At 31.1% G+C, this 16,224-nt stretch overlaps 1 protein-coding gene across 4 annotated transcripts; it reads right to left on the reverse strand.

Moving 5' to 3' along the window:
* On the reverse strand, window positions 1–12,386 carry LOC132944937 (uncharacterized). Of its 4 annotated transcripts, XM_061014505.1 has the most exons (6): window positions 12,263–12,386; window positions 11,851–12,066; window positions 4,826–5,062; window positions 3,441–4,522; window positions 1,751–1,870; window positions 1–1,601 (listed from the first exon to the last, which is right to left on the reverse strand). In XM_061014505.1, the coding sequence occupies exons 4-6, from the start codon at window positions 4,038–4,040 to the stop codon at window positions 1,386–1,388; spliced, it is 936 nt and encodes a 311-aa protein (XP_060870488.1). In that variant the 5' UTR covers window positions 4,041–4,522; window positions 4,826–5,062; window positions 11,851–12,066; window positions 12,263–12,386; the 3' UTR covers window positions 1–1,385. The 4 variants fall into 4 exon arrangements, with proteins under 4 accessions (XP_060870488.1, XP_060870486.1, XP_060870487.1 ...); XM_061014503.1 differs by lacking the exons at window positions 11,851–12,066; window positions 12,263–12,386 and adding an exon at window positions 7,345–7,430; XM_061014504.1 differs by lacking the exons at window positions 11,851–12,066; window positions 12,263–12,386 and adding an exon at window positions 6,712–6,786.
* Between the last annotated feature and the right edge of the window lie 3,838 nt (window positions 12,387–16,224).

Raw genomic sequence — 16,224 nt, forward strand, 5'->3', positions numbered from 1 at the left:
AGTAAAAAAGTACGAACATTTAAATATTATGTAGTTTATTATTCGTTTAACGATTTGCACATATTTATACCTACATTTAGGTAGTTACATTATAGTATTATACATTCAGAATAGTACAGTAGGTTAATTTGTATTGAGAATTTACCATAATATAAACAAACATTTTTTTGAAGAGTAAAAGGTAGTTAAAATGTACATACATTTCCTCTCCACCTTCCTCCCCAAAAAAAAATTAAAAAAATTAACAAATGTGGTGTACACTTAAGTGACATCATATTAATATACTCGTTGAAGGTCATCGTGTAAATAATTTAAAATATTTTATTTCGGTTAAGTACAATGGCTCAATATTTTTTTTACAATGATCATCAAGTATTTGTACAATTCTAAAATTTAGTTTATTAAAACCTCACAATTTTCAATTATTAATTAATTTTTAGGACAAATAACAGAATGTCATTCGTATCAAAGATATTTGGTTTTCACAGACATTTCGACGGAGAGTTTATACATTTACTATGAATTTGTTCTGTAATAATAATACATATTTGTAATATTGTAAAAAGGTACTAATTCAATGTCCTGGACGTGGTGGGAATCAGAGGGGGGAGGGATAACTTCATCGTCAGTGGCAGCGGCGGCGGCGTTTCTAAGGGCAGTAGGTGGTTAGCAACCTTGTAGTTAAAAACGGCCGACCGCCGGTTCTAGATATATGTTATAAATAGTCCTTAAACGACGCAGGGTCCGTCAGAGTATTTTGCGTTACAGTCACTGATTCAGGTGTGTTATCGCAGCGAATTTTACTGAAAAATTACGCTCTCTCAGAATCTCTTTCTAAATTTTCCGTATCAACTGCATCATTGAACGCACAGTAAATATTATAAATAATATAATTATTCGATTTGATTTAAAAATACACAACAATACCAAACACATTAAATACGGTAATATTATAATAGACATTGCCTTTGCGATTCTTTGACCGGTCCACGTCCATCCAGCCACCATTACATAAATAACAATTTATAATAATATCGACATCATGAATTCACACGCATCTTTGAGTTGCTTGCTGGCCGTCATAGCCATCTTCATCACCGAGGCGGACGTGAGCGGCGCATACATTGTGTCACGTCCGGCCGTAATGGCTGGCCGCAATTCGTTCTTGTTGATCGCCCTCAAAAAAGTCGTCGGCGCCGGGTCCAAAATTACCGATTCAACTACATTTGTGATAACAATTCCACCGGTCAAGATTACCGCTGCCGACAGCGATATGGAAATCCTGTGCTGAGAACCCAATAATACCTTCGCCAATGAAGGGAAGCACATTTTTCGCCAGACAATGAGCGACCACTTGTTACGCACGGTGTGTCGGTGTCACGATGTCACGCTATACGACGACGGCAACCCCGAAAACGTGCCAGTGGTGTACGGAACGTTGACCAAGACGGCGTGGTATCAGATAACGTTCCTGGTCTTGACCATATTATCGTTCTGTATAATGTTGATAACCGCAATAGTATACCACTTCTCGGAAAACTGTGAGCACAGCCGTACGTTGAAAACCTTACGATGAGCGTCTTCTCGTCGCATTGCATTGCCTTTTTCGCCGAGAAAAATAAAAAAAAATTTTAATATTGCATTAAATTAAGTGTAAGGATTATCATTTATCAGCTAAGCTTTCAAGTTTCAACTATATTTAATACTGTCCTCTACAAAATAAAATATCTATAAAAGAATTTATAATTACCATAGAATCCCAGTATAGTTGGTTTCTGGTGATCCAGTCTCTGTCTAACTTCATCACCATCATCAAACTCAATAACTCATCAAATAGGTGTATCTGCCATTTATTCTTACACAGTTTAACCTATGGAAAATATTATAATATATTTATATGAATATTTGTTTTATAATTTTAAAAAACAATATATGATTATGGTACTTAATGTTATATGTTTACATATACATACAATTTACTATTCCCATTTAGCTTATACATAAAACAAATATATTATATACATTTATCAATAATTAGTCTTAGTGCAATCGCCATGCAATAGTGGGAAAACTGCTAGACTATTACTGATATCATGCTTCCATGCTAAAGCTATACATTTGCATATTATGTCAGATACTAGCCTAATTTGAATATTTTCGGAAATACTACTAACTTAGTAACAATCAAGTAAATTAGACTGACAAGGAGTTTCATATATTTCTCCTTTAGTTAAGAAAGTTTTACCTAAAACTACCATGCATTTCAGATGTTTGCCATATCCAAAGTTATGAACAACAACTATGTCACGGTGATGATTGCATCCTTAAATTGCTTATTGACATCAGTACCTATGTTAATACTATAATATATTATTATAATACACATCAGATAGTTTTAAAGTTTTATGTGTAGTTTTAATATTGGAGCTAAATATGTTTAAACTTTTATTTCCAACTACGCAAAATGTTCTTTTATAGTATACAGGGTGATTCACTTAACGTAAGAAACACTTTATTTCAGAAAAAGCTAACGTTTTTAAAAATGTTTCTCTTACATAATTTTAAATCATTAAAAGACAACATTTTTAGATGATTTTTAGATTTACTATTTTGTATAGTTATAATATATTTACTCTTTTGAATCCCAACATACCCACATTTTTAATTTATCTTAACTTTACATACTTATAATTTATAACTAATAAATTACTTGTCCAAAATATATATATATATATATATAAATGCTTAAATATTATTGAAGCTCACAATATATGTAATATAGTTACGCAATCCAAATTCAAATTCTTATAATCTTGTAAGTTCTACAATGCTTAGAAGTTAATAGTACGGTTCTACCCCTCCTTTCCCTACGTGATTATAATATACCTATATCTACTTAAACAAATGTATACATTTAAATATTTTGAACGTAATCGTTTTTGTCCTTAATAATTTGGGACTCACCAATGTTTTGCGAACAGCGATGTATAATAACCGACCCACTCCGTGATAATATTATAATAATATAATACAATAATATGTTTGTAAACTAAAAAAAACTAAAATATCAGGTTTTATCAATACCAGGTTAATGCCTACTTATCATTTAATCAGCCTGTGTGTGCTTGTTGGTGTTTGAATTATAAATTTGAATTTAAGTTGAATTTTTTTGTGATAATGCATAACAAATAGGTGGATCAATAATGAATGACAATTTTTTTACAATATAGTTTATACAACTTTTTGAAACATTTATAAAAACATATTTTCAGTGAAACATGTTTTATTTTGTTTTTTCTTTACCACAGACTCTCGCTTGACGGTATAATAATTACCATTTTACCGGCTTTATCGAATATTCCCACTTAACACCACGTCATCAACCATATAATTATGATAATATAAATTAATTAGGTATACAAATATATATACCGACATACCGGTTGATTTAAAGTCTGTGACAGTCGGTAGTGTGATTGTCTCGGCGAAAAAGGCAATGCAATGCTCTTCGTAAGGTTTTCGACCCATTGGCTGTGCTCGAAGCTTTCTGAGAGGTGGTATACTAGTGCGGATATCACCATTAAACAGAACGGCAATATGGTCAGGGCCAGGAACGTGAGCTGGTACCACGCCGTCTTGACCAACGTCCAGTACACCACTGTCACGTTTTCGGGGTTGCCGTCTTCGTATAGCGTGACATCGTGACACCGGTACACCGTGCGTAACATGTGGTCGTCCATTGACTGGCAAAACATGTGTCTCTCTTCGTTGGTGAAGATAACATTGGGTTCACAGCACTGGATTTCCATAACGCTGTCGCCAGCGGTAATCTTAATCGGTGGAATTATTATCACAAATGTAATTGGATCGGTGATTTTGGATCCGGCGCTGACGGCTTTTTTGAGGACGAACAACAAGTTCGAATTGCGGTAAGCCATTATGGCCAGACGTGACACAATGCGGGCGCCGCTCACGGCCGCCTCAGGGATGAAGTTGGCTATGACGGCCAGCAAGCAACTCAAAGATGCGTGTGAATTCATGATGTCGATATTATTATAAATTGTTATTTGTGTAATAGTGGCTGGATGGGAGTGGACCGGTCAAAGAATCGCAAAGGCAATGTCTATTATAAAATTACTGTATTTAATCTATTTGCTATTGTTGTGTACTTTTAAATCAAATCGAATAATTATATTATTTATAATATTTACTATGTGGTAAATGTTGTAGTTGATACGGAAAATTTGGAAAGGGATTCTGTGAGAGCGTAATTTTTCAGGAAAATGCAATGCAGATTCATTTAAATATAAACTTTGTGGCAATGTACTTGGTTGTTGTGGTTTAGGAAATGGTTTTATTTTAATAGTGGATGTAACTTAAGGTTCAGGATTGTCACTAGAACTAACAAATGTTTTTTTTTTCTTCCACTTTTTTCGGCTTTTTTTTTCTTTTTCCACATCTGTGTTAAGGTCTGCATTGACTTCAGATTTTTTTAGTTTACGTTTGGCATCTTCGAAGTCATCTAAAATACATTTGATTAAATTATTAAAATATAACAAATTAAATATTCCTACAAGCAATAATTACATTGCAAGTATAAATTAGATGATTTGAACAAACGTTTATTGAGTTTGGTCTTTAGCATAGTAATTTACTTTTAAGCGATTAATAATAGTGAAATCCGACTGCCATGAATTTATAGTTATACCATATTTAATTAAATTAAGTGTAAGGATTATCATTTATCAGGTATGCTTTCAAGTTTCAACTATATATTTTAATACTGTCCTATACAAAATTTAATATTTATAAAGTTTAAAATTACCATAGAATCCCAGTGTAGATGTCTTACAGTCTGGCCAAGTTATTTCAGGACTTGTATTATGTTTTACTGCATTATGGTATTGTAGGTCTGAATTAAAAACTCCTCGTTTGGGCCAATAGCTGGTTGCTGATGACCCAGTTTCCGTCCAACTTTTAGGTTCAATTTGTACACCACCACCATCATACTCAATAAAACAGCAAATAGGTGTATCTGCCATTTATTCTTATTCAGTTTAACCTATGGACAATATTATAAAATATTTATAAGAATATTTGTTTTATTATTTTAAATAAATATTAATATTTATTATATTGTATCAACTTAATATCAGATCGATAGCTATTAGGTATGAACTCATCCAACTCCCCCCTTTTACAAGACCCCGAAGTGATAACTCTCCGATGACTACTATAGAAGTAGTATTTACGAAGTTTTTGACATAAATATAATACAATATACATTCTTGTATTATTATATGGTCACGAGAATAACTCTAATATAATATGTATTATACTCACAAAATATGTTTTTCGACAATATTCGGGTGATTTATAGCCTTAAAATAAAAGTTACAACTAGCGTTCGCCTGTTAACCGAAGCACCTAAATGACAAGATATAAAAAACAAGAACCCATTTTGGTCATTAAAGGTTAGTCAAGCGCAGGACTCAAAAATACAAAATGGCCGACACTAGAGGGTATTGATTATTTTTCCTGCGCTTGCGCACACACAAACCCACACATGCGCATTACACAGACATTACTAACCACTGTGTGACGGGGAGTTATAAGGCCGGCACCTCGGGGGTTTTTACACCTTTAGCCATATGTCTCGAGGGCGGCTCCTTCACGCCTTTGGGTGACGCGGAAACATCCCTCCGACGGGTTACGTCAGGGCGCATTACACAGACACTCGGCCAGACATAAATAACTTTAAAATGGGAAAATTAGATCGTTTTAAAAAAGAAACGTCATACTTCTGTCTATTTTGTGATGTGCCGCTTGGCATTAACAATTGTTTTGAAATTTACCACACAAAAAAACAATATTGATAAAAATATATTAATTATTATTACATTGTACCTATGTTGTATATGTATATTTATATCACACTTCGTAAATACTACTTCTAAAATAGTAGTCGTATTTACGAAGTGTTTGATATAAATAATTATAATACAATATACATTCGTGTATTATTATGTGTTATTACATGGTCACGAGAATAACTATTTAATATAATATTTATTATACTCACAAAATATGTTTTATCGACAGGATTTGGGTGATTTAGAGTCTTGAAATAAAAGTTACAATTAGTGTTCGATTGTCGCCGCAGCGCCGAAATGACTAACAAAGTATGAGAAATGAGAACCCAGCAGTTGGTCATTGAAGGTTAGTCAAGCGCAGGACGCAAAAATACAATATGGCCGACGCTAGAGGGTATTGATTATTTTTCTTGCGCTTGCGCACACACAAACTCACACACGCGCATTACACAGACACTCGGCGAGACATAAATAATTTTAAAATGTGAAAATTAGATCGTTGTAAAAAAGAAATGTCATACTACTGTCTAATTTGTGGTGTGCCGGTTTGCATTGACAATTGTTTTGAAATTTACCACATAAAAAAACAATATTGATAAAAATATATTAATTATTATCACATTGTATCAACTTAATATCAGATCGATATCTTAGGTATGAACTCGTCCAACAACCCCTCATGTTTGGTAGACTAGTTCCACCCGGACTACTATTTTAGACGTAGTATTTACGAAGTGTTTGACATAAAAAATTATAATACAATATACATTCGTGTAATATTATGTATTATTACATGGTCACGAGAATAACTATTTAATATAATATTTATTATACTCACAAAATATGTTTTATCGACAGGATTCGGGTCATTTATAGTCTTGAAATAAAAGTTACAACTAGCGTTCGATTGTCGCCACAGCGGCGAAATGACTAACAAAGTATGAGAAACGAGAACTCAAATGTTGGTTATTAAAGGCTAGTCAAGCGCAGGATGCAAAAATACAATAATATGGCCGACGCTAGAGGGTATTGATTATTTTCCCTGCGCTTGCACACACACAAACCCACACACGCGCATTACACAGACACTCGACAGACATAAATAATTTTTAAATGGGAAAATTAGATCGTTGTAAAAAAGAAATGTCATACTACTGTCTAATTTGTGGTGTGCCGGTTTGCATTGACAATTGTTTTGAAATTTACCACACGAAAAAACAATATTGATAAAAGTATATTTATTGTTATTACATTGTATCAACTTAATATCAGATCGATATCTTAGGTATGAACTCATCCAACTCCCCCTCCTGTTTTGGTAGACTAGTTCCACCCATTACTACTATTTTAGAAGTAGTATTTACGGAGTGTATGACATAAATAATTATAATACAATATGCATTCATGTATTATTATGTATTATTACATGGTCACGAGAATAACTATTTAATATAATATTTATTATACTCACAAAATATGTTTTATCGACAGGATTCGGGTGATTTATGGTCTTGAAATAAAAGTTACAACTAGCGTTCTACCGTCGCCGCAGCGCCGAAATGACTAACATAGTATGAGAAACGAGAACCCAAATGTTGGTTATTAAAGGTGAGTCATGCGCAGGACGCCACAGCACAAACATGGCCGACGCTATACTCCGGCCCACAAGGGTCAATACTCCATACGTCAAAAACCCTTCCATCGCAGCGCATCATGGTGGGAGAAAACAGACGTAGCGTATTACTATATCTATGCGCCATTTACGTATGGACTCTCGTGGGCCGGAGTATAGAGGGTATTGATTATTTTTCCTACGCTTGCACACACACAAGCACACACGGGCGCGCCCCGTTTCGCCCAAAATCAACCTTTCCCGTTTCGCCCAGATACCAGTTTCCACTAAAGCCATTTAAGTCGTTTTAAAATTAAGTTGGCAACGATATTTAAATAATATAGTATATTGTATAGTATACCATATATTATTATTAACTATTTAAAAATAAAGCATTACACAATAGGTATAATATAATATTACTATTTTCCACAAAAATTAAGTTAATTTAAATAATTATTTTAAAATAATATTTGAGTTTCATTTATCTTTATCCAGGGAAATACAACGATGGTATGAAATACAATATTTATTATACTATTATAATATATTAGACTCGTAGTTGTCGCGATCACATATCCTATCTTCCGATAACATATTATACGCACCTTTTTTATATCATTATCAAATTAATGACATGTTAGTTGACTAAAGGACTTTCCACATTAATACAACAGTTACCTACATGACGTATAAGTTAGCAGTTGCTAGTAATCGAGTTTCGAGTTGTGGACAGTTTTAATTTTAAATATTTACATTAATCAATATTTAACAATGGCAATGTTTATAAAAAGTAAGCGAGATAAAGACATAGTGGTTTTTAATAAATATAAATACAATTTCGCTTCAAAATATTGAACTGATGAAATTCGTTGGCGATGCGTGAAACGTACGCGTTCAGCTACATTATACACATCCAAATCTAAGGCGGTGAATGAAGAGGATATTTTAAACACTGACTATATATTTCTGAGGACAGTGTTTTTAATCCAACATTATGGGCATGCAATTTAACGAGCATCCAGCTCACAACAAATGCGTGTGAATCGTTTCATTCATATTTCAATAAAAACTTTTACTCTAACTCTCCATCAATCATAAGTTGGTTAAATATTATACGTAATGACATCCAGACAGAAACGTATATCAAAATGAATAGTGTTGAAATTCCCAAAAAAACAAAAGACAGAAAGACGAAGGAAAGACAAGAATACAACGAAAAACGTATACTTTTATATCGATCTGGCGAAATTACTAGGTACGAGTTTGTAAAAAGCATGTGTAGAAATTTAAAAAAATAATAGTTTTTGTAAATGTATTTTGATAACTTAACTTAATTTTTATAAAAAATAATAATATATTATATTGTGTACTGCTTTTTTTTTAAATAGTTTTTAGTAGACAATAAAATTTGTATAAATGTTTAGTATTGAGTATGTATTTTTTAAAAACTTTGGCAATGACTACAAAAATAAAAACTGGTAATTTGTGTTATAATTTTTTACTGTAAAAATGTATTTTTAAATAATTGTACTAAATATTAATTGTAAATTGGGAAAATGCCTGTACATAAAATAAATAAATAATTGATTATTGAATATAACTGAATTTTAGTAGAAAATAGTAATGTATTATACTGTGTAATGCTTTTTTTTTAAATAGTTAATAATAATATATAATATTATAATATGGTATACTATAATACACCCCTACTATATTGTTTAAAAATCATTGCCAACTTAATTTGAAAACGACTAAAATGGCTTTGGTCGAAACGGGTATCTGGGCGAAAGGGGGAAGGTTGATTTTGCACGAAACGGGTGCCGTCCGCACACACACACACACACACACACACACACACACACACACACACACACACACACACACACACACACACACGACACACACATGCATTACACCGACACTCGGCAAGACATTAATAATTTTAAAACGGGATCGAACCAGGTTTCGACGCGTTTAAATGTCTGGACAAATACAGAGAACTATTTGGACAGCAATACGCGAAACATCTTTGAATAATATCGCCGTTCTGATATATGATAGGTATATAATAATTTATTGGGGCCAAATAGCACTACGAGCATTACGAAAAACGATTTTAGCACACGGTTCGTTTCCCATTCGCGTTCCTGCAGTAGTGCAGTCGAGTGAAATCGCGAATCGCGAGGAGTCTGCACTATAACTCGGAACACTGTTATCATGGCGGTTATAAATTAAACATTAAAACATTTTATTACCATAATATGGTTTACCTATTGAATAATATTGACTATTAAGTATTCAGTATTAATTATTATTGGTATTGATTATATTATTTTGATTATAATATAATATATTATTATTATGATATTAATTAAAAAATTAAACTGCCTAGAATAATATCCATAAAATAACTATTATATCTAATCTATTAATGTATATATATAAACTATTATTAAAATAACTAAAATTATAAAATTTTAATAACTGACAGTAAACTAATTTCTGACCACATAATTTTGGCGCCCTAAAATACTGGCACCCGGGGCAATTTTACTCAGCGCCCCCCCCCCCCTAAACGCGGTCCTGTGAGTGGATATAGGATGGATACTTGGGTTATCCATTAAATATCAAAAATATAATATTTGCTGCCGCCCTCGAGAAAAATGGCTAAAAGTGTAACAACCCCCGGGGGAATGGTCTTATACTCCCCGTCACACAGTGGCTTACAATTTGCTGTGTGGGTACCGGTACTTAATCTGTCCTATAGGGAATCCCGAAAAAAAAAATCCCTAGATTACAATATTACTCACAACCACATGCAAATGGTTGAACAAATATTTTTTAAACGTTAATTAGTATATATAATTACCATTTACCACAATGTGATTATTAATATTTAATTACAAATACGTATATTATATCATTCAAAAAATGATATATAGTAATAATAGAATATTAATGATAATATAAATAATATTTTGTTTAAATTACTATAATATATTATGTGTAATTCAACTTAGCTACAAAAATTTGCAAATTATAATATTTCAGTTTAAAATTGAAATTATAATGAATAGATAATGTACCTACCTACTCACGACTCACCATCGCAAATATACCATATAAAAATATTTCAAATGATCGATATGTCAAATATGTTACATTGAAAATACGTCTAGATTAATATTAATCTTAAAGTTATTCACAATACATTTTTTTATATGCTGTTTTTACTGTAAGTAGGTGCGTCGTTCCTACATTCAATATATTATTGTTTGATAATTATTATTATTATTATTACCTATATTTTGTATAATATTTTTGTATACTATATTTGTAACTGTATTATTTGAAATATTTTTATTTTGCTATATTTGTGATATTTTAAACCATAATATTATAATTTGCAAATTTTATATAATTAAGTTGAACTACACATAATATATTATCGTAATTTAAAACAAAAAAGAATTTATACTATCATCATTAATATTCTATTATGATTTTTAATCAAGTAAGTATGCAGTAATTGAAATGAAAAAATTCTGAATTTTGAAAACTTCAAGAATTTGTGTTAAATAGGAAAATGATAAAAATATAACTCAGTAATGATTAGTAGGTGTGTAATTTAGATAGCTTTAATATAAAATATTAATGGGAGAGACTTGATATCACACCCAAGCGGTAGAACCACTGAATCCATAAAAACGTCGGCGTTAACAGTCCCAAAATTTATATTTTTTAACTTTTCTCCTAAGTTATGATAGCTAGAAAGTTGGTTAATAACTCATTAAAAAGGTATTATTAAGTAGATACTAAATGTGGAACTAAAATTTTTTAAAAAAAATTATTTAATTCTTCATATATAAAAAAAGAGTTATTTTTCGTTAGATTTTCATTTAGCGAGGTAGGTTTCCAAAACTGGAGAATCGATTTTGTTGTTTGGGCAGGGGCGTATCCAGGTAGGGGCTATGGGTCCTGTTGCCCAGAGCGGCAAATTTTTAAAGATTTAGGGGGGCGGCAAATTTTTATTTCGTACTTTAAACACTGACGTCCATTAATTAATATTTTTCCAGTAAATGTGTACCCATCTCCCTCCCCGCTCCAGTCATATTATTTATAATTGTAATATCAGTAAAACTTGCCTATTTCATATTTGGCTATTTACACTTTTACAGTTTTACCACGGCGCGGCGTCACCGCCCACCCATGATAAAAGAACAATATTATTATTGATAACGGTTATTGATGATAACGTAACTGAAATTAAATAAGTAATATATACTACTTTAAAAATTCGCCACCATTCATTTTATCAAATTTAAATGAATTAGAATAATAGGTACTTAAAAATATAATTACATGGGATACATGTGTAAAGTCGGTCACTCCATTTTCCATCTTGTTGACAACGTAATTTAATTGGTGTCTCTATTTGTCCATTTGGTATAGTTTGTGTAACTTTACATTTTGGTGTTAATACAGTGCCCGGTATTGATGGGTTTGAACAATCATCTTTTATACCATTGAAAATACATTCGACATCTAAACTTTCCGAAAACACAGATGGGCATTTTTCTTAAACATAAATCAATTCAAAATTAATATATATCTGGAAACATAAATCAATTATTTTATGAGTACCCTCATAAGAATAAAATATTATACAGTAAAAATAAGTCAATTATCAAGGAATACCTACTATCCTTATTATACTAACTATGTTCTATAAATATGTTTATATATACCATTAATAATAATAATACATACTTACTCAAACATAATTTATCTCCCTCCCCGCTCCAGTCATATTATTTATAATTGTAATATCAGTAAAACTTGCCTATTTCATATTTGGCTATTTACACTTTTACAGTTTTACCACGGCGCGGCGTCACCGCCCACCCATGATAAAAGAACAATATTATTATTGATAACGGTTATTGATGATAACGTAACTAAACGGCGCGACGCCCCTACGTCACACGAATGCGTATCACATAAATATCATCATACCATGTTCTTTTATCATGCGCCCACCGGTAACCAAGGTTATTCATTATTGTTACATACGACGATAAATATTAAAAATAGATGTTAATAATAATAACTCAATATTATAATAATATGCATTTATTATATGCCGATAGTTGCTAATAGCGAAGTTATTGATATCAAGCTTCAACCGACACAGTTGAGAGCTGTAAACAATAAACAGTTGTTGTATACTTGTATCGGCATATACGACACAGTATAAACAGGATAGTATCGTGTAGTCGTGTCTCTCAGTGCTTTTGTCTCGTAAAGATCATATGTGCAAAGTGACTGGCTACTGTAAGATTTCATTTTAGTCATGGGTCCTAGGTCAAGGCTTAGCAGATCAGGGTACAGAAAAAAGGCCGCAGCAAAAGCTTTAGAGTATGCCTCTGTAATGAAAAAAACAGGCAAAATAAACAAGTTTTTTTCACAAGCTTCACAGAGTCCAATTACGCAATCAAACGCTATCCTCGGTTAGTACTTACTACTTACTACTTAGTATTTAGTACTTCGTTAAACCAGTAGGTAAGAGGTAACTAGTAACTAGGTAATAACTATGAATATTTTTAATACCAAACTGGCTGCCAAATATTTTTAATTAATTTTTGATTTTGTTTGCCTAATATTCTTGCATGCAATATTCATTTTCAAAAGTTACCCTTTAAAAAAAAAAAAAAAATGTTTTTAAGCTATCCAAATAGCAAATTGAATTATTAGTTATCAAATGACAAATATGAATACAAATTATTATTTAAATTTTAAACACATAATAATAAATTGTCTTATTATCTATACTCTTTAGCTAGGTAGGTACACTGTATATTTTAATAATAATTAAACTATTGCTAAATATTGCTAGATACCTATATTATATATTATATTATATTATACCTATATTATATATTTATTATTTATATATCAGTCTTTTAATGTATTTGAGTAAATGTATTTAAACGCTTTTATAGTATTTAGTATACTTTTAAGTACTTTTTGAATTAAGTATTTGAAATACAGTCTTTGATATATTTTGAATTTGTGTTTGAAAATCAAATAAGTACTTTTATGCAAATTATTTTTCTTCAAAATTCAAACAAATTATCCGTCCGTCGTCACACATTTATTTTGAAAGATTTACTATTTTATTTACTATATTTTTTCACTCGTAAGTCATGTTGAATGTAATATTACAGTTTTAAATTAGTAATTTTGGCCAACCGACTAGTAAAAAGTAGGTAATTGAAAATTACCTATCTATTTAAATACATGTAAATACAATCATCATTATGAGTTATTATATTTTATTCACATAATAATTATACTTATAAGTTAACCTATGGTCTGAATATTATGTAAATTAAAATACTAGTAAATATAAATATACCTATAGGAAGAAAAAGTTTTAAATTTTGTATTTATATTGTATACCTAGCAGTTAAAAAAGGTTTTAATAAATAATAACAATTAGTAACAATATTTTTTTTTTTACTGGGGGGAGGGGGGCGGCAAATATGTGTTGCCCCTATCCTGAAATTCCTAAATACGCCACTGTGTTTGGGGTCTTGTTAGATTCACATTGACTAGGAAAAGTGCAGTGAAGATTTTCAGAACTTTATCTTCAATCGTTAATTCACTACAAAATGTCTGACTTGGCAAGCGTTTTTGAATGATATAATATAGTGTAATATAATGAGCGCCCTTGTTTAAGATCAAAATCCAAATTGTTTATACGAACCAAACGCTATATAGCGTCTCGACACTATTCCATATTATGATTGTACAATATACTTTTACAACGAGTAGGTATGGTTATATCGAGACATCGTCTATTACGATCAAATCATTTAGTTTTATCGTGTATATACGAATGTGCAGTATGTAATCGTATCTTACAATATGCAATACGATCATATTGTTTAAGTCCAACTCAGGTTCATGAAATTTACATATTATTGATAAGGCTTCCTCTTTTGAGGTCATTATCATGTAATAATTACATATTGGTCTTAAGACTATGGGGATATAATAATATGTTTAACAGTTAAGGGAGTTTGTAAAATTTATGTTTTTTTTTTTTTTACAGTAATTTATTTTTGTAAGCCTATGTTTGTGAAACCATTTTACATACTTTTGGAGTTTTCCTCGCCAAGTGGTCGATTTGCATCGTTGATGGGTTTCCGAAAATTTGTCTGGAGGCGTTGAACTAGGGACATTCTAGTGTGATGTGTTTGATGGTTAGTTCTTTGTCACAGAATTCGCAGTCTTCTTTTGTTATGACCGCAAGTGTGTTAGTCGCGAGTATCCAATCCGAGTCCTTGTGATAACTAATTATTCGTGTCTGGATGAGGATGAAGAGGATTTCCATGGGGTGACTGATGTTTTGATTTCTTTAAATTTATTTGTAATTGCAGTCTCCTGCCATATATCATGCCGGTGACTTTTAGTAAGATTATTGATTTTTATGAGTGCATCTTGAAATGTTATTTTGTTTATTCTTACCGAGATATGTGATGCTATTTCTTCGTTGGCTGTCCGGCAGCTACAGTTCGTTGCCCATTATTTCAGTATGTGAGGGGACCCATAAAACATTTAATTTTTTTCCTTGAGTGTAATAACTTTTGAATGGCATGAATGATTTCAATTTGTTGGTAAAGATTTTCGATAACAACGAGTATGTACTAAGGAAATCACTAATAGGTAATGACTAATGAGTATTATCGGACACTAAAGTCACCGCGTGTGAAATTGCTTTTTTTATAGCTTGGCTTTCAACGAAGAAAGTGCCGATTTCAGGAGGAAATTTGAACATCGAGGTTTTATTATTATATTATTTTATCATTCAAGTTTTTTTTATACAATATAGTATATTATATGATAGCACACGTAATTCATAATGAAAAAATACGAGTAAAGATTAAATTTAATTAAATTTTTAAATAATTATCAAATATATTTATTATTAACTGATCCTGCATGGCGTTGCCACTGACAAATTAAATGTCCGCAAATTTGCCACTTCTTAAACTCCGTTAAATGTAAACTAAACTGATTTTTAACACAGTTATTTGGATTGTTTTGACCAAACATAAAATATAGATTCAAAATGATGTCAAATCATAAGAACTATTTTATTTTCTGTAAAAAATGGCAACATTATACATAGGTACAAAAAATATTCGTTTTTCATAAGCCGTAAAATCCATATGCGGAGCCCATCTTTAAAATGAGCTAACTGGTAGATTTATAAACACTTCGTAAGATCTATTTCTCTCAGAATTCACTCGAGTGGAGGCCCAGGTATTAAACATTGTTATGATCCTACTACCCACATATTATAAATCAGTATAGTAAATCACACGCAGTTGTATAACAGTAATAACAACATAGTAGAAATATATTACCAGATAAACTAGAGAGAGGTACCAAAAACATACAAGTAACTAATCTGAATATTATAGTGTACCTGTATAATTTATATTATTTTGTTCTTCTTTTTAAGAAAATATTTTTATCTAGATAACGCACAACACTGAATATAATATAATATACTCACCTATGAATATAATATTAAAATACATTTTTCGTATTATTAAATGGAAAAATAATTTATTAGTTATTAGTTATTTATTAGTAATGACCTAACATGTAAAATATTATTTATTGTGTATTATAAATCAATGTTCAGTTATTGACACGAAAAGA

Source organism: Metopolophium dirhodum, chromosome 5, assembly GCF_019925205.1.
Source record: "Metopolophium dirhodum isolate CAU chromosome 5, ASM1992520v1, whole genome shotgun sequence".
Taxonomy (NCBI): domain Eukaryota; kingdom Metazoa; phylum Arthropoda; class Insecta; order Hemiptera; family Aphididae; genus Metopolophium; species Metopolophium dirhodum.

Excerpts from the sequence above, each read along its gene's own strand:
- LOC132944937 (XM_061014505.1), bottom strand. The coding sequence starts at position 4,040 with ATGAATTCACACGCATCTTTGAGTTGCTTGCTGGCCGTCATAGCCAAC. Across the intron at positions 1,871-3,440 it reads CACAGACTTTAAATCAACCG|GTTAAACTGTGTAAGAATAA; the intron begins GTATGTCGGTAT and ends TATTTTCCATAG. Across the intron at positions 1,602-1,750 it reads AACTATACTGGGATTCTATG|GCAATGCAATGCGACGAGAA; the intron begins GTAATTATAAAT and ends TCGGCGAAAAAG.